The sequence below is a fragment of the Cryptomeria japonica genome, chromosome 7 (genome assembly GCF_030272615.1).
Source record: "Cryptomeria japonica chromosome 7, Sugi_1.0, whole genome shotgun sequence".
NCBI lineage: Eukaryota > Viridiplantae > Streptophyta > Pinopsida > Cupressales > Cupressaceae > Cryptomeria > Cryptomeria japonica.
Window position 1 is genome coordinate 425,574,438 of NC_081411.1, and position 25,271 is coordinate 425,599,708.

The 25,271-nt window shown below is 36.6% G+C and overlaps 1 protein-coding gene across 1 annotated transcript in view; it reads left to right on the forward strand.

Annotated features, from left to right (window-relative positions):
* Positions 1-12,832: 12,832 nt before the first annotated feature.
* LOC131043416 (adenylyltransferase and sulfurtransferase MOCS3) overlaps positions 12,833-25,271 on the forward strand; it is a 169,843-nt gene continuing 157,404 nt past the window's right edge. The window contains exon 1 of the mRNA XM_057976611.2: positions 12,833-13,303. Within this exon, the coding sequence (XP_057832594.2) occupies positions 13,051-13,303 (253 nt within the window). The 5' untranslated portion in view covers positions 12,833-13,050. The remainder of the gene's footprint in view (positions 13,304-25,271) is intronic.

The window sequence follows — 25,271 nt, forward strand, 5'->3', positions numbered from 1 at the left end:
AAGAATGGCAAGTGTAAAATCCTAAGTGGCTCCGGAATTGAGATTGCATTAGGGACAAAGATCAAAGGTAATATCTTTCATTTGAATGCTAGTGGTAAAAGTTGCTTGATTGCTCAGGTTGATGAAAGTTGGTTATGGCATAGGAGGATGTGTCATGTGAATTTTGATTGCATGGTTAAGATAAGTTCCTCTCGAGCAGTGAGAGGCCTTCCTAAGTTGGTAAAGCCTACTAATATGGTATGTAATGTTAGTTAGGGAAGAAGACAAGAGTTACTTTCAAAAGCAAACAATATAATTCTAATGGATTATTAGATCTTGTGGATACTAATTTGTGTGGTCCTTCTAGAGTGAGAAGTTTGCAGGGAGACATGTATTTCATGTTGTTGATTGATGACTATTCAAGGATGATGTGGGTTACTTTCCTAAGCGAGAAATCTGACGCATTGGAGAACTTCAAGATTTTCAAAGCTATGCTTAAGACTGAGACTAGATTGAAGCTAAAGTGTCTAAGATTTGACAAAGGTGGTGAATTCACTTCCTGTGATTTTAATGCATTTTATGAAGAACATGGGGTAAATAGATAGTTGTTTGCTCCTAGAACCCCTTAGCAGAACGGTGTTGTGGAAAGGAAGAATAGAACAATTCAAGACGTTGCTAGGACTATGATGATTGAAGGAAATGTTTTGCATATCTATTGGAGAGAAACTGTGAGTATTGTTGTATATAATCTTAACAGAGTGCATATAAAAGATGATAAGGATGTCATTTCAGATAAAGGAAAGCAAGTGTAGACCCAGAATCAAAATCAAATTGATCCAGAAAAACCTGTGAATCAAGGAGAAGGTACAAGTGCTAGTGCACAAGACAAAGTTCAAGAGTTTGGTAATCAGGAAAATCCTAAGACTCTCAGGTATGTAAGACTAATTCATTAAAAAAATCAAATCATAGGTGATAAGAATAAAGGTGTGATGACTAGAAGAAGAATTGCTGAAGAGTATTGCTTGATTTCTAAAATTGAACCTAAATATGTTGATGAAGCTTGTAAAGATGAAAATTGGGTTAAAGCAATGGAAGAAGAGTTGAATCGGATTGAAAAGAACTATACATGGATTCTTGTTCCCAAACCTAAGGATAAAAATGTAATTATAACTAAATGGGTCTTCCGGAATAAACTGAATGAACAAGGTGAAGTTGTTAGAAATAAAGCTAGACTTGTTTGTAAAGGTTATCTTAGATGGAAGGAATCGATTTTGAGGAGACTTTTGCTTCGGTAGCTAGAATTGAAGTTGTTAGATTATTTCTTGATAACTCAATGATGAATGGTGAGTACCAAATCGGTACTGAGAGGGGGGGTGAATCAGTATAGGCACAATATCTTCTCCCTGACCGGTTTGACTACAAACAGTGAACTTGACTGGCAATCACTAACATCGGTTAAACATAATGCTACTAGGAAAGACATAAACCGACAACACTTAGCTTTCCATACAACCCACTCCCTCATTTCCACTTTATCCTTATGCATAAACATTTAATCTATCATCAAAGATACAATAATTTACTAGCATAATATGATTCACCGCTTGACAGAAAATAACAAAGCATCACATGAAAGAGGCATCACACATGACACACATTTTTCACGTGGAAACCCAACTGGGAAAAACCACGGTGGGGATGAATACCCACAAGCTATTTTTGAACTCTTTAGAAGTCCGCTTTGTTAGGAGCCTAGTCCGGTTAAAGACTGTTACAACGGGTTCTGTTAGGAACTGATCATGTTAGGGATCACCTGGTTAAGGGATGGCTAGAATACCCGGTTAAGGGTTAAACCCTTTTAGAGGTTACCTTGTTAGAGGATTTTATGAACTCAATGGCTTTGAGTCACCCTGTTAAAGGATTTACAATAAGCTGGTTAAAGCTACTCGGTTAAGGGATTTTCCAACTGTTGAAGTAGTTAAAGACCAATAGGTATTACAATGATCTGGTAATAGCACTCAATGCCAATGCAGATCCACTTTAGTTCCTTCTTTCTGCACACACATTAGGCAGGTGTCAATCCTCTTATCTGGTCTGACAAGAATCACGTATCTTTGCACTTAGATACACACACAACATTTGCAAACAAACTCAACATGAAACACAACATCGACCTTATAGAACACAGATAGGTCGGCAACATAAACCCTAAACCCTAAACACTTGGGTTAAGCAATTGATTGGTTCAATCCTGACCATTGAGCAATTTGCATTTGAATACAATGGTCTTGAATAGATCTCAAGACATTCTCCATCATTCGTTCTTCACCGCTTGTAAAGACTTCGCACATTCCTGAGGGAGATAGGATCAGTCTCCTTCATGTAAGATCCTTCACGTGCACAAGGCTAACGTGGCAACACGATCCGATCTCCATTACAATGCTAACTCATCACACAATGTCATCGGTTGAATCACATAGGCTTGGAACATTTCAATCGGAAACCTTGAAGCTAAGACTACCAATCGATAGTCCTACCACATTCTATCCCGATTCTCATCTCGACATACCGGTTCCAGCTCACAACATCATACCGGTTCACTTGGACAAGCATACTGCTTCACTTATTGCACATATACCGGTTATCTTTGCCAGTTGCTTAACTTCAATATATCGGTTCACTTCTCAGCATATTGACATCAATGACAACATATAATATCACCATGTCATCATACTCTTGCACATATGCCAACATTTCTTACTTATGTTGCTTACAAATATTTCACAGTACATCAGATGGATGTCAAGTCAACCTTTCTTAATGGTGAGCTGGAAGAGGAAGTTTACATTGAGCAAATAGATGGATTTTAGTTGACATATCATAAAGATATGGTATGCAGACTAGAGGAAGCCCCCAGAGCTTGGTATGCCAAATTGGATGAGTATTTGATGAAACTTGAATTCAATAAAGGTACTACTGATAGTAATTTGTATTTCAAGCTTGATCATCATAATATTCTAATAGTTGGGGTATTTATTGATGACATCATTTTTGGTGGAGATGATAGTTTATGCAAGAAGTTTGCTGATGATATGCAAAATAAATTTGAAATGTTTATGATTGGTGAGATGAAATTCTTCTTGGGATTGCAAATTACACGGTCAAGAAAAGGTGCATTCATACCTTAATCTAAGTATATGAGGCAGTTGTTGAATAAATTTGGATTAGATGATACTAAGCTAGTTGGAACTCCTATGGTGACCGGATATAAGTTGACAAATGATGATAACTCTTCGAAAGCAAATTAGACTAGATATAGATCTATGATTGGTGGACTGCTCTATTTGACTCAGACTAGACCATATGAATGTTGTTTGTCTTGTTGCTAGATTTAAAGTTGATCCTAGAGAATCTCATGTTATTGTTGTGAAAAGAATTTTCAAATATTTCAAAGGAACTGTTGATTCTGGTTTGTGGTATCCTAAAGATGGTGACTTTAATTTGAGTGCTTTTACAGATGCTAATTGGGTAGGTGATGTTGATGACCGAAAGAGTACTAGCAGTGGTGCATTTTTCTTGGGAAAGAGATTGGTTTCATGGATGAGTAAAAAGCATAATGTTATTTCTTTATCTACTGCAGAGGCTTAATACATCATTGTTGTTAGCAATTGTACACAGTTAATATGGATGAAATAGATGTTGAATGGTATTGGAGTTGTCTATGATGTGCCTAATTCTATATACTGTGATAATTCTAGTGCTATCAATATTTCTAAGAATCCGGTGTTGCATTCCAAGACTAAGCATATATCAATAAAGTTTCATTTCTTGAGAGAGAAGGTGAATGAAAAGGAAGTCAGACTAGAGTATGTGTCTAAAAAGGAACAAATTGTAGATATCTTCACAAAGCCTTTACCGAAGGATGCTTTTGAGTATCTCAAGGAGAAGCTAGGGGTAATTGCCCCTTTGGATAAGAACTAAGATGCATGGATTTGCATCGGTCCAATGGATTTCACAGAGACATCTTGTGATCTGGATTGATGTGTGGTGGCTGCTACTCAGGGGGAGTAGTCAGTGGTTCAGATTATTTAGATTTGTTAACTTTAATGTTCAGATTGGTGTTTTGTGATGTGCTTTTTGCATTGATGTCAAAGGGAAAAAGAGAGCTATGTGAAAAACCTTGTTGAGTTGTGTACATGATCTTAGGGGGAGTTGATTATTTTCTTTATTGCATTGATTATTTTTCACATCATATGTTGCCATCAATACCAAAGGGTGAGATTATTAGATATTGTTAAGAAGTTTTGTTGGAACTTTGTTTTGTCATTGATGTCAACATATTCCTTTGCATGTTTTGGTGTTGTAGTCAAATTAAGTAAGTTGGTTTGGCTAGTGTGTTTCAGTTGAGTTGTTGCGGATTAAAGAGTTTTAAGATAAGTATCTCTAGTTGATTCAATAGAAGTTTCAGTGGTTTGCATGATGACTTGATCGAGTTGTATGGTCCAATATTGTGTTTGGTTTTTCAGTTGTTTGTGTTATTCGGTATTTTGGATTTTGCTCTGCATTTCTCCAGGATTTCTATATCCTTGTTTGTGGATTTGGCAGAGTGTTTTGGACATTTTGGTGTGTCCTCAATTTAGATGGTTCATGATTTGGATGTTCGCAAGCGTATCTTTTAATTTGACAGTCAGTTGAGTTAGTGTTCATGAGGTTCGATATATTGATAATGAATATTCTAGTAAGTGGTGATGTTGCAGATGTTGTTGCGGTAATTCATGATGCTTGTGGATGTTTCTAGATCATGCTCTATTTGTGTTGGTAGTACGCGTTGATCGTTGTGTGTGTTGATGATATTTTTCTTGGTTCAATGGTGTTCTTCATGTTATGCGACATTCATGTTGATTGTGGCATGTTGCGGAAGTTCGAGGCATAATTCTTGGAGGTATTTCTTGTTTGCGGTGGTGATTTGGGTTCATACTTTATCTTAGCCGACATTGTTTTGGTCTGCATGTTTCATTGTAGCGTGTGTGGTCATATTTTGTAATTTGTGTTGTGGGTTGAGCCAACCTTGAAATATAGGTTGATGATTTGTATAGAAAATGATGTAATTTCATGCTATAGAAAAATGTGTGTAGAATCTGCGAGAGGGTGAAAAGTGTGAATAAAGCTTTGATCTTTCGGTATCAAAAGAGAAGTGTGAAAGAAATGTTGCAGAGCAGTATATGAGCTTAACTAGAATTGTAACCATGCATTAGGAGATGCTATTCTATAAGTTCATGATCTTCCGTATGTAATCCAAATCTTTTTGTAAGACAATATGTCTTCCCAGGATTGTAGCGCTTGTTGTTATTGTGTTTTGAGAAATGAGCTCTAGGCAGTGTTCCTAAATGCATGTGCATTCCCCATTGTAATATTTCATATACTTCTAGTAGGGTATCATCTTATTGTGGTTAGGTTCCCACCATGGTTTTTCCCTTAACTGGGTTTTCCATGTCAAAATCTTGGTGCTATGTGTGATATTGATTTGTGCTTTAACTGTTAATCATCAGATCTGAATTTAAGTTTAAGTTGTATAAAGTTTATGTGCACATTGATTCACCCCTCTCCCCCCTCTCAGTTTGCTGCATTGTTGCCAACAAGATGGAGCTACTGCAAGTTCCAAACAAGGACCATGCTCTAAGGATGAATCAATTTGTTTGTCACTAGAAGCTAGGGTTAATGCTTTTGAAAAATATGAAGATAACTCATGATTGATTTTAACAAGCTCATACATATCATCAAAATCATTAGAATCAACATTGTTAGCATGAACAACATTACCATCATCCATAGCATCATCTAGATTAATAAAAATAAGATCTTCACAACAAAAATAAGTTGAACCATCATTTTTATTAAGCTTTTTTAATTCAGATGATTTGAGTTGAGCTTCCTTCCCAGAGTTAGGCAAAGGTTGGACAAATAGGACTAGGTAAATATTGGTGTCTACAAGGAGGAATTCATTTGAAAAGCAAGTTCTCAAGCCTTAGCACGATGTCTTTGTTGGAGTTCTCTTGCACAATGATTCCTTTTAGTTTTAATCAAGGGTTGTTAAGGTTTAGGATCAATGGACATGGGATTATTATCTTCCCTTACAGGAGGGAATGGAAGAAACCCCAATAGGTTGAGAAATAGTTGATGCCAATCACTTTACTTTGTAGGAAGTAGGAGGCGAGACTAAGGCATATATAGGAGGAACAAAAGGAGTAGGAAGAATACCAGGTCCATTATGAGGAGGAAGAATATCCATGGGTGTGGGGTCTTTAGGTTTTCTCAAGGCCATTATTGTCTTATTTTTCCATTTTTTATAAGATAAGAAAAGGATATCATTTCAATGCTTAAGAGGCTCAGGTTATATAGGCCAAAAGTAATCAGGAGTGAAATTTCTACGCTTTGCAGTGGGTTGGCAAAGATTATGATTAACTGTTATAATAGTGTCATTATGAGGGAATTTCAAACATTTATGAATTGTAGAAGGGATAGATTTCATGGAAGAGAGCCAAGGATGTCCCAACTTCACACAAAATTGATCTGATGTAGGAATAATAGAAAAGGCGACATCTAAAAACTCAGTACCAACCTCAATGGGAAGGGTGATAGAACCAATAGTAGGGAAAGAGAAACCATCATACACCTTAATCTTAACATCATATTTGTCATAGGTTATTTGATACATTTGTTGAGTATAAAGATGTTCTTCAGTAATCACATTCACCATACACACTGTATTAATGAGCACCCCTCGTGAGAGTTTGTTTTTGATCTTCACAATGATATATAATGGGCCATCGGGTGCAACAATAGTCTCACTGGGATCAAAAGTAATACATGTCTTTTGAGGTGTAGGCTTGTCAACAAGATTCACAACATTATTAGATTTTATACCAAGGCCATTAGGAGAAAAATCAAGAGACTCAGACTCAACAACATTAATGGTAGGATGAGAAGGCAACAAATTGGTAAAGATCTGGATATTTTTATTAGGAGGAGCTACAGATTTATTCTCTTTGTCATTCACACCAGATACAGATATAGTATTGTTATCAATAAAGTATTGAATCTTATTTCTCAACTGGTAACATTTCTTAGTATCATGGCTAGGTTGATAATGATATTGAAAAACAGGCTTTAGGATCATGGTAAGTTGGCAATGATTTGGAATTGTCATTTGGTTTGATGGGAGGAAGTTACAACACATTAGCATTTATCAACCTCAACATTATACTATGCAAAGAATTAGAAAGAGGAGTTAATTCTTTCCTAAAGTATTTGGATAAAGGGGCCACACCTAATGTCATGATTGCCACTTTTGAGTGTTGATGTTGTCATTGATCTTGATGAAACCTTTGTTGTGTTTGAACTTCATAAACAATTTTTGAGGGCTCTTATTCTCATCAACCAGAGCCATTGAAGAGGGTGAATCAAATTGACTTACTTGAAGCTGATAATTATGAAACACTGCACACAATTGCGTAAAAGAAGTAAACTCAGAAAATAGAAGCTTATCTCTAATGTCTTTATGTAAATTAGCAATAAAAATTCTTTGAACATCATGATTAGGCACTATATAAGGAATTTGTGAATGCAAATGTTTATATCTACCAATAAAATTTGTCACTTTTTCTTTAACTCCTTGTTTACAATGAATCAAAGCAGTTGAAACACTCTTAAGACCACTACTATTTTGAAATTGTTGAATCAAATCATTAACCAATTGTTGAAAAGAAGTAATAGAATAAGGAGAAAAAGAACAATACCATTGCAAAGATTTATCTCTAAAGGTTCTAGTAAAAAGTTTAGCCATGAGTCTTTGGTCATGAGAAAAATGACTACACAAAGTTTGAAATGTCTTCACATGAGTCAAGGGGTCACCTTTTCCATTGTAAAAATCCAATTAAGGAATTTCCATATGCTTAGGAGGAACCACACAAACAATGTCATCAGTTAGTGGGATTGCTACATCAAATGTGGGAACATTGAACTTGGATTGAGTTATGGAAGCCAATTGATGTTGTAAGGATGTAACAATATGAGCTGGGTAATTAATGGTTGTTTTTGTGGATGGATTGAAATTAAACTTATTGGATTATGATGGAAGAGTAACATGTTGTATGTAGGTGGAGGTTGAGAATGAGGAGGGGGAACATTGTGATATGTTGGTATGGGAGATGGTTGTTAAACAAATGGAAGACTCATGGAAGGAGGTATGTAAGAATATTGATTAATAGGATTTCCCCCATGACTAACATGTGTAGGATTAACATTTTGTGTGGAAGTAGTCATGATAGAAGATGTAAATGTAGGCACACTAGGCAAGGTTGTAGGCATAAGAATGGAATGGTTAACTTGGCTTGTGGGTTGAGAGTAACCAATAGCTTCAACACAACTTTTGATTGGCATAATATTAGTATTGACAATAAGAGAAAGGCCACACAACAAATCCATGCCTATCTTATCATTTTGCACCATTCTTTTTAATCATTCAATAAAGGGGATTGCCTCAATATTTGGGTATTGTTGACCCATCCATTGTTAAAGATTCTCAAATTCATTACCAATCTTCTTCAATTGGTCAATAGTAACCCTAGTGAGTGATTCATCCACATCATGAGAAGCATGAGGAGAATGGGGATAAGTGATGTCATTTGTTGGGTTAGAGAAAGCACCAACATTCACATGGAATAAGTTACACAACTGAAGCTCCATATCCTTAGTGTTTAAACCTTGGGAAGCCTTGAGTCTACAAATTCTTCTCACTGAAATATTCTAAGACTAAGGGTAACAAAACTCATGCACAAAGGATGGAAAATTGCATGCAAAAATTGAAAACTATGTTTAAGCAATACAATTCTTTGTAAAAATGATTGATTAACCAATAAATTAAACAATGTGAATATGATATTGAATATTATATGCATCTAAATCTAAACACAGCACACCATAACAATCAGATCTAAAAACACCACTAAAAAGTTATGCAACCCACAAGTCAATTATAAAACAATAAATCAGGCATTTTATAAAATTAACCACTAAATTTATGTAATTCAATTGGAAATATGATTTATGAGTGCAAACATTAATGTTAAAGTGAATACAAATCATATCTAAGACAATAAATAAAAAAGAAGTATGAAAGAAGTCACGTTCACCAAAATGTAATGTGGTGAATAAGATTGGGGTTTCACAAGTTAAGCTTTGTAAACTAGGAAATGACCTAACTTTCATGCATTAATTACATTAAAAGGAGGACAAATACAATAGATTCAACTTTAATTCTATTAGGAAGAGGGTTGAATGCTAATTGTAGTCTTTATTCCCCTTTTGTTTGAGTTGAAAATGCAATTGGAATTATATAGTTTGAATTTAGGGAAAAATAATAAATAATTGTGAGGAAACAATAAAAATAGATTGCTATAGATATCCAATAGAGCCACAATTAAGGAACTGGGCAAAAGAAGAGAATCAAAACCTGTTCCTAGAAGTTCGAGCTAATTTTTCAGGACCAGGTAGTATAGATTTGCACTGGTCCTCCAACTTTCACTTCATTAAAAGTTGAACTTGTTCATTGTTGTCAACTGTCAGAATCCCTGAGTACAACTCTCGAGTCAATTCCATGTACACAAAAAAAGAGGAAAAATATTATGGATAGGGGTTTGTCTTAGGTCAAACCACGGTTTAGGAATTAACCTTGAAATTGAAATGATAAATGTAATGGAAAATCATCGCAAGATACTCTCCTTTTGAGGGAAAGGTTGGATCTAAAATAAAAAGCTTGCAATTGAAATTTATAGTTTGATGAAGCTTTGTTTGGATCCTCATGTAAGGGTTAAAGGATGTCTTGTAGAATGTCTTCATAAAATGTTGATCATGGATACCATCTTGAATGCTTGAGCTTCATTTTACTTCTTCTTCAATGCTTGATTGCTTGCTCACTTGAATTAAATTCGCTAGAGTGTAATTGAGATCATAGAAGTTGTTAGGTTTCAAATGAGAGGGGTAGACCTCCTTTTATACTTGACTACCCAAAAATTGATTGAATTTTTGGAGTAACTCGACACAGGATCAAATTTCTCGCTCACTTGAGGTGATTGTTAAGAGGACCAAATTTGGATCTTGATTAAGAAGACTAGGATGCTACACACCTTGGTCTTGAGTTAGGATCAGGGCACCCAACACCCTAGTCTTGAGAATCAAGACTCAAGTTTGGGGAGCAGGCAAGGAAGGTGATGAATTTGCAAGTCTGTGGATGGTGTGAGCGGAATCAAAACATGCATTGGACATCAAGAGATGAAGTACCAAGGTGAGGTCTAGGAAAGGATAAAATTGTATGGGAATACAATTTACAATGCTACATATTTGATTGACATGACAATTCATATTAAAGCTTGTGATAGTTATTAGAGTGATTCCTAAGATAGTTTGGTGAGAGGCTGGATTTTCCCTACATTTTCTTAGTCACATTGAGAGATTTGGCATGGGGCCTATGCTCATACTTGATGTTGTGATTGTAGAGTTTGATGTATTAGCCCCAATTCAATAGGGAGCTTCAATAGATGTGTTAATATAGAGACCACTCATGCATATGATGCTTGGTGGGTAGTGTTAGACAACTCAGATAACCAGTGGACAACTGAGAGGGGGGGATGAATCAATTGTCAATAGATTATAGAACATTTAAACATTAACACCATATTACCGGAATACATAAACCAAATACCAGAATAGCTGATATAACAGTTAAGCACAAATATAAGCCACATAATATTTACTGACCATCCACAAAAGATAACACCAAGATTTGTACGTGGAAAACCTGGTAAAGGGAAAAACCATGGTGGGAAGCCTACCCACAGTCAGATAATACTTCTATAGTAAGTACGTGATTAGAAAAGGAGGGGCTTGCACATGCAGGAATGCCAACAACCTAGAGTGTACTTCTCATCACAAAAGGAGCCCCACTGACTATAAAATAAATCCAGACTACAATCCAAAAAGAAGAGTGAACTACAAGAATAACATCTCCTATGCTTGATTACAGTTCTGATTAAGCTCAATACCAGAGGTCATAAACCTCTTTTACCAACCCAATTTGATCACCTATGATCGAACAAAACCTCTGCATATGATTACAACCTTATTTGCACACAAATAATTGCATAACCCCTAAAACCATAAACCCATAACCATAACCATGATCTACAAAGAAATCTTACATCATATTTATACCAACTCGGGACCTAAACAATTAGGTCAGCCTCCTAAAAGATAATACAATAAATTCATAACATAAACTCAAAATCCAATGATCAACCAAGTCGGCCTAAGATTGAAACAACATAATCCAATCAATAGATCCAACGGTAATGCATCAGGATCATCCACCAACACATTACATAAACCGGTCCATAACCTCACAAAATAATAGCATTAGGTCCGATCCTAACTGCAACACCATCAATCAACAGGAACACAAACAAGATAACCAACAACATCCCGAAAGCCATCTAGAAGCCACACCAACATCACTTATCAAGTGCATCAAAAGATCTTCAACAAAGCTCTGCCAGTAAAACCCTTATCGGTGACCAAAAGGCTTACTAGAACAAATGATAGCTCCTGAGTCATCAAATCCCGAACCAACTGATCGTGACACATATTTGAATAGCATGAATGATAGATCCAAACCAATTCCACAAACCAAAGCATACCATAGCATACCAGATCAATATCACAATCCAATCGCTCTACCAGAACCTACCGGAAACCGGTAAACAACCAAAATAATCGACGTTGCCATCAATGACAAAACATCAATGCAACACATAATCAATTCCTCCAATTTGCCAATAGGTAGCACATCATCCTATACCTTTGATGGATCTGGATAGACTAGTGTTGCACCAGGAGAGGGAAGATCAAGAGGGTATAGGGAGAGAGGGAGAATGAGGAGGTGGGGATAGAGAAGGTGCAAGACTTCAACAAGTTCTAAGAGTACAACCAATTGTATAGCCAACAATATAGGTTGTAGTGCATGCACATGATTAGCTTGTGAGAGGGTATGATGTGGGAGTTGAGGATAGAGGTCAAAAGGATCAACCAATGTGTGAGGTAGATATTAATGGGTATGATGCAGGGTAGCCTATAGATAAAGGAGGGCACCTAGCTACGCACACAATCGATCTAGTTGGTCACACTCTCTTAAATCAACCAACCCATCAAGAGGTGTCATGGGACCACTACTACCACAACTACCACCATCAAGTTAAGGTCAGGGAGGGGTAGGACCTTCAGGGTCTCAACAATATGCATCCTCAAGGTCAGAGGGAGACGCTACTTCATGGACCTTATTTATGGACATTTTGTGGACATATATATGATGCAAAGAGTTCAACCCACTTGGGAACATGGTGAAAAAGATTATTTGAGGCTCACAATCAAGAGAAATTCTAGACTTTTAGTTACCCAATTGAGAACAAGATCACACTATCTTAAGTGTAAGATAGGTAGTTAGATGGTCCCCAAAGAAGAGTGAGAAGATATAACTTGTATTCTTTGTAATAAAGGGGTGGTTGTTATAAAATGACATTTTATCATGGAATGTGCTGCATTCAAAGATTCGTACTCAACATAAAAGTGAGTTGGAAATGTTTAGTCTAAATGAATTGTTTTCAAAACTAGTGACATCGCAATCAAAAATCACAATAAAAAGCCAACATCAAAAAATAAACAAAAAATTGTTAGAATTTAGACTCTTAACCAAAATAGGTCTTGTAAACATTATTAAAATTAGTTCATTCATACATTGAGCAAACTTGTCCCCTCTACTTTCGCAAAAACATCACAGACCCAAAAGAAAATTCAAATATATGAAAGATTAGAAAAAATTAATTGAATTTTGAAGACTGCACAGAGGGAATCCAAAAAAGCAGCACACGAAGGAAAAAAGGCAGGAAGCAGAAGTTCTTCCCTTCCGAGACAAAGACAAAGAAGGCAGACTCAGATTGCCTTTGCTAAAGAGATCAGAAAGCCATGTCGGGAGTAAGAAATGTTGAAAGGGAGGTTGTATTAGAGGAGATTGAGAAGCTTAAGAAACATCAAACCGATATCCAACATCGCATAAATCTTCTGCAAACACAGTTGGAGCATGAGACGCCTGCACTTTCAGTGGAGCCTGATTTTAATAATAATTGTGGGTGGAAGACTGTGAGTGGCCATGGCTTAAGTGCAGAGATGATTCAGAGGTTCAGCCGCCATTTGTTGCTACCAGCTTTTGGAGTTGAAGGTCTGTTCCCCCGTCTGCTCTCTGCAGACTGTAATTATTTTTTCTGGGGTAGTCTGAGCTTATGATAATCATTTTAATTTGGTTTGTAGTGAGTTTGGGATGACATTTTTAAGAGTTAAACCTGGATGTTTCACATATTCCTTACAATACAACACTGCTATATATTTCCTGTAAGTATGGGCCGTCTTTTTGTGACGAACATGGCTTTAATTTTAGTCAGGCGTAAACCTTTTTTCACAATTCCTTGGAAAACAATGCAAATACTTTATATGATGTTAATCCTATAATTTCATTTCAGCAGTAATTCAGAACCGATCAATATATCTTTCGCTTCGTTGAGATGGACTGTGGGCTTGCCCTTAGAGTTATCTGCCTTGTTGATGCTAACAGAATTTTAGATTTCAGGCCCGTGCGGTCAGGCTTTTTCTCATAGTACTGGATAATCTTATATTTTAATTTAAATTCCTCTTTTAATAATGTGTTTAAATTATATAAAAATTCCCCATTTTGGGGTACCATAACCTTCGACTTAGCATCTCTTTTGTCAAATTCACCAGTAAATTCTTCTTCTTGTAGAAACCTTTGACTTAGGCTGGGGTTCATGGAGGGGAAATTTTCAAGCTGCTGGTCTTTTGAATTTTGTAGTGAAGTTCACCTTAAAAATTTAAGCTCCGAAATTTAAGGAAGTTGGTGGTCTCATGAATATAATACCTTTGTTGTCTATACTATGTGCATAATAAAAACAAGTAAAAATAATTCATTTCCCTCCAAAACTATTTTTTAATAGAAATTAAACTTAGATGTTTGACAAGTGGCAGATAAGATCCCTAAGCTGGTGGGACAATTTCTAGCCCCACCCCTTTTCCATCTGCTCAAATTTGTAGGCCTAAAAAGTAGGGGCTCCTATATTTTTTTGGAAAAAATTCCAAATAATCCGACAGCACAAAAAAAATTTCTTCATGGGACCACCTCTTCCTTAAAAATAGAGCTTAAGCCCCCCTCATGGGACCCCCTGCCTAAGCTGACATAACTGAGGTTATCTCCTTTGCCAAAATCGCCTGTAAATTCCCCTTTTTAGGTAGGCTCTGACATAGCTGCCATAATCAACAGTATGTCTGCTGTGCAGTATTGTACCCAATTTTAACACTTTCTCATGTCTCCTAGGGTTTGAACCTGGGCCTCTGGTTTGAAAGCTCATTTGATTTTACTGCTTACGCTCATCCGCTTCTTATATGGTCCAAAAATAATTTGAGAGTGTTTTTTGATAAAGACAAAGATAACTTTCTTAAAAAAAATAGCATTACGCATGCATGTTCTTCAAGAAACATGCAATATGTGCATATACATACAAAATAATGCATGTATGAAAAGCAATTGTTAAATGCATGAATAGCAATGCATGCATACAAAAAGCGAGTAAACATGCAAACAATGATTGCCTTGGTTTGATCTTTGTCTTGAAGTGAGTCTTTGAGAACAAGACAATATCTAGGTTGAGCCATAGAAAAGCAGCCTGAAATCTGTCACTCATAGCAAAGTTGCTTGTTAAAAATCTCACTCTGAATTATATTTCTCCAAGAGTCTTTGAAGTAAGTGGTTCTTGGAAGGGAAGATGAGTTCCCTTATATTCCGGGAGAGTCATCCTTGATCAACCTTGGATTTATTGGTGCACACCAAGACAGCATCTAGTTGGGATTGGTTCCTTGCAGCAACATCTGTCAGGACTGTACTTTGTTAAATAACACAACTACTGGATCTTCTGGCTTTCTAAAAAATAGAGCTGAAGCTGCTGAGATTTTTTAGGAATATTTTAAAGATGTTGGTCCCATGAATTTTGTAGTGCAGTTCAGATTAAAAATTTAAGCTCCGAAATTTAAGGAAGCTGGTAGTCTCACGAATACATGTACCTTTATCTTCTATACTCTGTATAGTGATAAAAACAAATTAAAAAAAAATCATTTTCCCTCCAAAATAATTTTTAAGAGGAATCTAAACTTAGATGCTTGACAAGTGGTAGATAACATTCCTATGCTGGTGGGGCAATTTCTAGCTCCACCCCATTTTCATCTGCTCAAATATGCAAGCCTAAAAAATAGGAGCTCCTATTTTCCAGGAAAAGATTCCAAATAATCTCTTAGCAATTTTTTTTCTTCATGGGACCTCCTCTTCCTGAAAAATAGAAGCTTAAGCCCCCCATGGGACCCTACCCTTACTTGCTTTGAGCTAGAACCTTCTAGGGACTTTGAAGCTGCCTTGAAACTATCTTGATTCTTTTGCATTGATAAACTAAACTAAGAGAGCTTTTCCTTTCTCGTGTCCTTGGGATCTGTTATTTTATGGTATCTGCTTGCTCCTTTAAGAGTTGTTCAAGATCCCCTTTAAAATTATAGTCTTCTAGCATCTTTCATTATTTAACCCTATATTCAGATGCGACTGACTAATTTTAACTACATCCTCATTACTAGGAATAATTGATAATTCTACCACTTTCTCGTTACTTGGAACCTTGGGATGCTTACTTCTCACAATTTGTTGCTTCTCCAAAAAGATGAAACCTCTTGGATCCTTTTTCTCTTCAGCATTCATTTTTTCTATCCAGGAATTTCTTTGAATAGTGGGACATTCTCGAATGGGATAAATGTATTTATAGCAACCTTAGATTTGAAGGGAATACTTATATAATCCATGTCTTGAAACCATTGAAAATCTCTAGCATGTAGGGTAATACACTTTGGAAGGGGGGAAGTGAAATCTAATTTAACATAGATTCCAGCATAGACAAATTGACCATGCCCATGGTAAGGTCTGGAGATATTGATGGCCAAAGAACTAGCAATGGTCTTAAAGACATAGGGAGACCAAAACTCGTATGGAAGAGTTTACATATGTATCCAAATAGGTGCCCTCGTAGGAATTTCCTCCAAACAATTAAAACCTACACACTAGTACTTCATGAAAAGGCCTGCATTTTGAAAGAAATGTGGTTCTTCACCAAAAAATCCATCTTTGTGAGACTAATTTGAGCAGAAAACTACAAAATACCCTCTTGCATAAGATCAAAGTGCACTTTCTCTTGAATCATCCAATTTTTCCTAGCCCCAAAAACAAGCTCTTTAAGAGACAGTTATGGGCCCAAAAATCTACCAATCCAATTTCTATCTTGAAAAGTAGAAACATTTTTCTTGGAGCTCCTCCATGTGAAGATTAATAATTGGGGAATTCCCAAGGGCGGGCATGCATGCAATAGATCTTCTACCAAGAAGGTCCATCCTTTTCCAGCAGTTGCTGTTACCGCATTGACCTCTTTCTCCCAAATCTAAGATCCAAATTCAACTATACTATCTTATGGAGACATCTTCCCTGTATGCCAAGAGCCATTGGTGGCGAAGCCAATGATCAAGAAAACCAAAAGAACATAAGACTAACTAGAAGAACCTTGGCATCGTTGAAAGTATTTAATTTATGAGAATTGTTTGTGTAGATTTGAAACGAGATATATGAAGGCTTTCTTGTATCATATTCAGACATTTCTGAAGCCTATAGTTTCATCCCCATTTGAGTTTTCACAAACATGAGTACCTTGGTGAAGATTGTCACGTCCCATCTTTTTGCTTGATTAAAATAATGAAATAAACTTGATTTGGATATTAAATTAGTTAATTCTCAATTATTTTTAAATGATTAAAATGATAGAATAATGATATATTTAATTTTAAATGATCAAAACAATTTCTCTTAATGATAGAATAATGATGTATTTAGATTTTAAATGAGAAATATAATATAGATTATGATACTTTTAAAATGTATTGATTTTGAATTTGAGGTCTGACTTAATGACGTGCGAATGAGTTTAAGTGGATGCATGATTAGTTGACAATGGGAGTCTGGTCGAGGAAGTCTAGCCATTTGGTAAAGAATGGATAGGATTGAAACCAATGCACACACCATGTAGTTCATATATCAATTGCATTTAAATAAAATGATGAATGTTTTCTATATGATTGATGATGTGTGCTTATGATCGTTATCATGATGTTTTAATTAAAATGAGAAATGAGATTTCATTTGCATATCGTCTATGTGACCAAGTATATCATTACTTTGATGATAGGAATATGTCGACCACCTTGCTTATGGATATTGTCATTCAATTCATGCTTCATATGATCTGGATATAAAATGAATAAAACACTTACAATGAATATGTATAAGAATGACTTTCGCCATACGCATTGTGTATGAACATGTGTATATACCTATTCATATGTATGCATATGAACATGCATTACGAACATATATGGTGGTATAGGCACATTTATACCCACTATCATAAGAGCTTTATTATGCATATTTTACCAAAGCAACAATTTCTCCAGGAAGCCGATTTGTTTTAAAATGAAAGCTTAATGTTTTTGCAGCATATTTGTATCTATAACAAATGTTATTTCGTAGACTCCAATATCATCAACAACCGAATAACTCTCATCCTGAATAATCCCATTCATGACCTCACATGCAAACAGATTCTTTGAATACTCTACCAACAACTGAGATTTCCAATCAGCTGAGACTTCACATAATGAACATAGGACAGCAGATGAAGGTCTCCTAGATAATGCATCAGCACCAGCATTATTCTTCCCTTTGACATATTCTATGTCAAAATCATACGCTTGGATCTTAGAAACCCATTTTTGCTGCCTTTCACTGAGATCCTTTTGCTCCAAGAAATACTTCAGACTATTGTGATCAGTTCTCACCACAAATTTGCAGCCAACTAGATATTGTCTGAATTTAGTCAATGCATGCATAATTGCAAGCATTTCCTTGTCATAAGTGGAATAAAGTTTCTCATTGAGTTTCAATTTCCTACTCTCATAAACAATGGGGTGATGATTTTGCATCAATATAGCTCCCACACCTTCACCTGAAGCATCACATTCCACTACAAAGGGCTGAGTGAAATCAGGTAATGCTAAAACGGGACAGAGCTCATCACCTGCTTAAGCCTGTCAAATACCACCTATGCTTCCGAAGACCAACCAAAAGCCCCTTTCCTTGTAAGATCTGTCAATGGTGTTGCAAGCTGTGAATAACCTTTGACAAATCTCCTATAGTATGCACACAAACCAAGGAAACCACGTAACTCAGATATGTTCTTGGGTGGTGGCCAATCAACAATGGCCTGTATCTTCTCTTGATGCACCTTAACCCCATCTACACCAATCACATGACCCAGATATAAGATTTCAGGTAACCCAAAATCACACTTTGACAATTTGGCATACAGTGACTGTGATTCCATGATACTCAAAACCTCCTCAAGATGTAACAAGTGTTCTTCCCAAGATCTGCTGTAAATCAAGATGTCATCAAAGAACTGTTACCAAATTTTCACCTACAGGCTCAATTAGGTAGAGCCACTAAGTTTTTGAGCAAGTGGTATTTAATGGCCTGTCTATGTTGCATTTCATTACAAATGAAATAACCTCAAAAGAATGCAGAAAGCAAAGATTGCAAAGAAAACATTTCATTGAATATAAATGTACGAAGCATAGAAAGATTAGGCAAGTCTTTCGGAAAGAATGTAATCTTTATTAAAATGATAGAATGCATGTCTCACACAATAAGCCGTGAGATTGACCATGTTCATTCAATATGCATGATGCACATGAAAGCTAAATTATACATGAATAAGTAAATGCTAAAAATGCATGTCTAGAGGATGACTAGTCATTGCTTGAATGATTGGCGCTTGTTGGCTGATCCATAAATCTGCTGGTGTCGTCCTGCTCCTCCTTGCTTCCCAGGTCCTCAGCACTCCTTTTTCCTGCATGATTCAATAGGCAATAAGTTAGAACTATGTTCTAAGCAATGAAAAGTCATACACTATACATGAGCATTCACTTATACATGTATAAGTCAGTCCTGATGTGCAAAGAAAGGATATGCATATTTTAAGTGTCCAAGAGAGATTAGGAAAATCATCACACATAGGCATATTATTTCTAACATGTTTTTTTCGTGTGCAGCTACAAATCTGATCATGTTCATTTTCAGCATGTGGGGTAAAATGGGCTCCCACAAGGGTTGAGCCTAGCGTGCTACACGATAGCAAATGAACAAAGGAGGACAACTCAAACATGGTTTTAACAGTCATATAAGCTTAAGGTCACTGCAGAGACCATTCATGCTTAGTGGAGAATAGGGTAATGCAAAGGATCTCATACAAAGAGCAAAAGTTTTCTGAAAGGGGTTGATGCAAAGGGATAGTGCATTTAATATATACTTTCATAAACTCAGTAAGAGCATATTATAAGGCCAAAATACAGTGATTATAGTCCCAGCCAAATAGCCACTTGCAGTCATGAGCAATAACCTTGTAATTCATTGTCAAGAGCAATCTTTGACAACAATAACAGTGTTAGAGTAGTCGCAACAGCAAACACCAAAGCCATAAAGCAGGGGTAAGTGCACAATGATCTCAATAAGAGGCTCCTTTCCGGAATTTTAAATAACTGTCACAGTTATTCCATGAACACCTCTTGATGGACAAAGTACCATACCAACTGTAAGAAGGAGCAAGGGTTATAGCAGAAGGTTTAGAACCGACAGGGATATTTGTGTCCAAAGTGATGACAGGGAGCTCAATTTTTGGTAATGGTTGACATATTAGCGGTAGAGAAAAAAAGGAAAAAGAGACGGTTCAAGGAGATTTTCGACACTTACCTGTTGTGGAAAATGGTGAGGTCATAGCTTCGCTTGTTTTTTTTAAAAAAAAGGGCCTCTATGATGCTATATCAAGAATGGAAAGAGTTGTAGGAAAGGGTAATGCTATTACAGCTGTTGTTGAAGGGTTAGAAAGGCAATGGAGAAGCACAATTTCTGGTACGAATAGTTTCATTGTGATGCTACGTGAAGCGAACTTTTAGACCATCTCTGGCCACCATTTTGACAGAAGATATCGAATGTGAGAAATGTGTGATTTTCAGTTGACGTGACTGTTGTAACAGCAAGAATAAATCACGTGGATTCCTCATTTCAAAGGATGTGGAAACATTCGAGAATAATCATGGACAGTAAGAAATGATGATATCAATAAAAGGAATCGAAAAACCATTGCCAACACAAATTCATATTGAAGCAATATACAAGAGGCAGCGATTTTCTCAATTTTTTCAGTCACTAATTCTTCAAAAACCGAGTTGGAGTGCGTAAGAAATAGCTTGCCTGAAACAGCTGGTAATGGCATGCTAATCTGCAGGTTGTTTTCATATTTTCCATAGTAAATCAGACATGGCGATTCCCCTAATATGCATGGAGATCCCAGAAAATCGTCCAGAAATAAGAAGAATCATCGCCCAACTTATTATTTTTGGCAAAGAGTACGAAAGAATCCACCTAGCAGCAAGAAAGCACAGAAGATAATAAGTTTCGACTGTCGTAAGAGGCCCAGAATCATCAAATTGCAGGTTTAGCTTTCAAACCCTAGCATGGCAGCCACTCCACGTAGTAGATCGAGAAGGGAAGTATCGAATGTGGTACCCATCGAATGCTAAGGCTTTTTGCCTTCTTTTTCATTCTTCTATTTCCTCAAAATGCCACGCAAAATGCCAAAGGGGTGGAACATCTATTAAGTGATTTATTAACATCACTTAATAAATGTTTTTGTAGTGAGATGTTTATCAAGTGATATTAATAAATCACTTAATAGATGTCTTTTATGAAGACTTTTAGATAAGCATAAGATAAAATTTAATACATTTTAATTAAAGTGATTCTTTTTTAAAAATTTTATTATATGAATTAAATAATTTATTTTACTTCATGTTTATAATTAAAATCAAAATAATAATAGATGAAATAATAAAATGTTGTTAAAGTGAAATTGGTCACTTTATTGATTATTTTACCATTATCTCATTTATTAGCATTTTTGCCTTTAAACCATAATCATGAAATAAAACAAAATATTTAATTAAATAATAGATTTCAAAAGTCACTTTATGAGATGTATTTTTTTTGATAAAGTCAAAAAGATTTTTTTTGCAATTATGAAGGCTTGCAGGCCTGTCAATGATATTTTGGGGCCATTTATGGTGCATTTAGGGGCTTTTATGGTAGCAGCATGGGTTGGTTTGACTTTGGTTCAAGTGTGTTCCCTTTCAGACCTGTTTCAGGTCTTTTGAAAGTGGGTTTTTGTTTTTGCTCGCCCAAGAGGAAGTGGATTATTGTATTCATTATTTGCTTTTTGGAAAGCATATATACTGCAAGACTTCATTTTTTTTTAGGGCTTCTTACCTTTTGCTTCTTGCAGACTGTAATTTTTAGAGTTCTCTCTGCAGAAAGGAAGGAGTTTGTAACTCAGTTTCAGAGAGGTTGACAGCATTGTAACACCTTTTTGCAGTAATAATCAGTTCATACCTTCCCATTTTCTTCTGGTATTGTGTCCTTAATGTTAGTACAGGCTTTTTGTGACATTCTTTGTCCTTAAAACTGTGTTTTTATGTGGGGATCTTATGCAAAAGTATAATTTTGCAGGTTATAAGCTTTGTGTCTGAAATAGCAGTCTTAGGTTGTGAGAAAGAGTGTTTTTTCCTCGAGATTGTAAATTTTAACTTTACGAATCGTTGATGCAAAGATTATAATTATTGGGTTGTGTAGGAGAGTCTTTCATTGCTGGCTTTATTGTGTGTTATTTGTTGTGAATCTCAGATTATCATTTTGGTGCATCACCTTAGGGTTAGATTTTAGTTTCATATGTTCTCCTCCTCACTCTTTTCCCTGAAGAAATTGTTAGTTTAGGTGAAGAATTTGAAAAGAACCAGCTTACTCTGGAGGTCCACTTCAGTCTTCAGGTTACCCACAACCTCGAAGTGTTCCCATGTTTCAATAGGCAGCTGAAGTTCATAGCTTTAGCATAGGGTGCAGGCTTTATTGATAACAAGAACACCAAAACAAACTTACGTAGCCGCCTGTTGAACAGATGGTTCATACAAGATTGAAAAGTGGCAGGAGCATTAGTGAGGCTGAATGGCATCACCAAGAACTCGTAATGACCATAGTGGCATCCGAAAGCAGTCTTCTGAATGTCTGGCTCTCTCACCTTAATCTGATGGTACCCTGAACGAAGATCTATTTTCGAGAAGTACACTGCCCCATGTAACTCATCTAACAACTCTGTAATACGGGGAATGGGCTATCTGTTTTTAATGGTCTTCTTGTTCAATGCACAGTAGTCAATTCACATTCTCAGAGTGCCATCTTTCTTCTTCACAAGAACGACTAAAGAAGTAAATGGACTAGAACTGGGTCTAATAAACCCCATATCCAGAAGTTCCCTGATGGTCTTCTCAATCTCATCCTTATAAGCCTTGGGATGCCTATAAGGTGTGGTCATAACTGGTTTAGCATCCTCAAGCTCAATGACATGCTCAAAACCTCTATCAGGGAGTACACCAGATGGAATGTCTCCAAACACCACTCCATGCTCATCTAAGATAGTTTGAATATCAATGTGAAAAGTCCTTTCATCCTTCACTAGTGACTTCCTAGATGATACAAATCATTGAGTAGCCCAAATAATATTCTGGTGTCTGAAAATAGTTTCCATTCCGTGAGAAGAAACCACCTTAGGACCTCCATCCGAACATGCCCTCAGAATGGTCTTCTTACCACCCTTCATGAACTCAAGCTGCATCTTACGATGATCAATAATGTACCTGCCAATACCCTGCAGCCATTGTGTACCCAGAACTACATCATAGTCCTCCAACCGTAAGACATGGAAGTCATCAATCAGGGTGTAATCCTTCATCTGTATCCACAACTGTGGCACTCTCCTAGTGCAACCTAAGATAGCTCCATCCGCTACGTTCACTCCAAAACTAGAAAACTCCTCTGGGGTAATAGCATACCTGTCAATCAACTCCTCACTGATGAAGTTGTGTGTAGCACCAGTATCAACTAGACACACAACACGCTGCCCCTGAATAGTACCCTTAAGTCTGAAAGCATCAAACTTAGGGTATCCTGAAAGTGTAGCCACAACAACATCAGCCATATCAGTACCCTCATGAACATCTAACTCAATATGAGGTGTCTTCTGATCATCATACTCATTATCTGGATCTGAATCAGCAACATGGTCCTCATGACCATTTGAATGGACCTTTCCCTTTCCACTGCATTGGTGACCAAGTTCCCAAGGCTCCTTGCAAGTAAAACATAGTTTCTTCCTTCTTAACTCATTCCTAGAGCCCAGATCAAATTTTGGGGCAGAAGTATTGCCTTGCTGAAACTAAGAAGTCTTTTGGAAAGGTTTAGAGTTCCTGGTGAATTTTTTGTTTTGTTGGAAAGTGGATGGGGGAGTAGTGTCAAGGTCTAAGGTAAGCTAAATGACCTCCTGTAATGTCCCAGGCCTTAAAGCCTTAACTAGTCCCCTGAGTCTCTCATGTAGACCCTCAATAAACAACATAACCACTCTCCTATCAGGCATCTCAGGAACCATCACTGCTATCCACTGAAACTCATTAATATAAGTTTCCACATGTCCTGACTGCCTAAGTTGAGCTAAGTCCCTGTAATACAACTCTATATCCTTCCTGTCAAAGCTGGCAATCAATCTCTCGGTGAACTTAGTATAAGAGTGAATAAGGGTATGGTTTGGCGTAACCAAACCATGGTGCCACTAGTCATACGCAACTCCCTCCATGTGTAAAACAACAAACTGTATAGCCTCATCCTTAGTCATGGGCTTCAGCGATAAATAGATGTCCAATTTGTGGACCCAAGCTCGTGCACTGGTAGAACCAACACCATCAAATGTGGACATAGAGAGCTTACCAGTAGCTCTTTTCAGATCATTATTCCACTGTTGTCTGGGCCACCTGTCATTCTGACCTCGATTAACATCCCTACGCTGCATACAGTACTGATGTAAGGGAAAGGCATCCTGTTGACGTGTATTTTGTACACTATCAAATACAGAATAAAATACCCAAGGGTACCTTATCCTCTCTTGAGTAAAGCCTCTGAATGCTGAAGATATCGCGAAAAGGATCAATCAGGGTGACTTCAAGGTTCTTCGTTGTAGGATCTCTATGTGTGGATAAGCTCTCTGTGGTATGATGTGATTTGCTGGAATCACAAGGGGACTTACACTTGATGACTGAACGTTTGATTTGCTTTGAATATCGCCGGAACATAGGATTTTACTAGCTTAGATTTGAAAAAAAAGGAAAAAGGACGAGGGTGAGGAAAGGATCTAATTCTGATACTAAGAATGTAAGAGCAATGAATGATCTTTGATGAAATTCTAACTAAGTCTTGTTTTGACATCCCAGGACCATCTCCACAAGGTTAGTGCGATCTTCAAAGGAAAGCTTTATGATGTTCAAATCATCACTGCAGGCATAGACACCATCAGGCCGATGCATATCAATGAAGAAGCGACAATTGAAGTTAAGCTTAAGCTGAATGATTCCAGTTGACTACACAAGGCAAGTCTGCAATCAACAAACTGCTAGTAGTATGGATATACGAATTTCACCATCAATCAAGCACATTTCTTCCACTCATCTAATAACATGAAATCAAACATGAGAAGTATAGAGACCATGCAAATTGTTGAATCGACCCATAAATTTCACCATTTCTTCAATGAAGTTTTACAAGCCTTTTACAACAACATCTTGGCAACAATCTTTGCCTTCTCTCTCTACTCTACTCTAATTGCTATTCTATCAACTGACTAATTCACTATTCTAACTATTCACTCCCTACCTTCTAACTGCTTCCAACTGCCTTTACAAAATGAAGAGTCGGGGCTTATATAGTGCCCACAATACAATTCGATGGCTCAGATGAATTTGAGATCAATGGCCAAGATTCAACAATGAAAACCCTAATTAGGGTTTGTTACAACCATTACATAACATTTAATGCTTGACCAATGATAAAATTA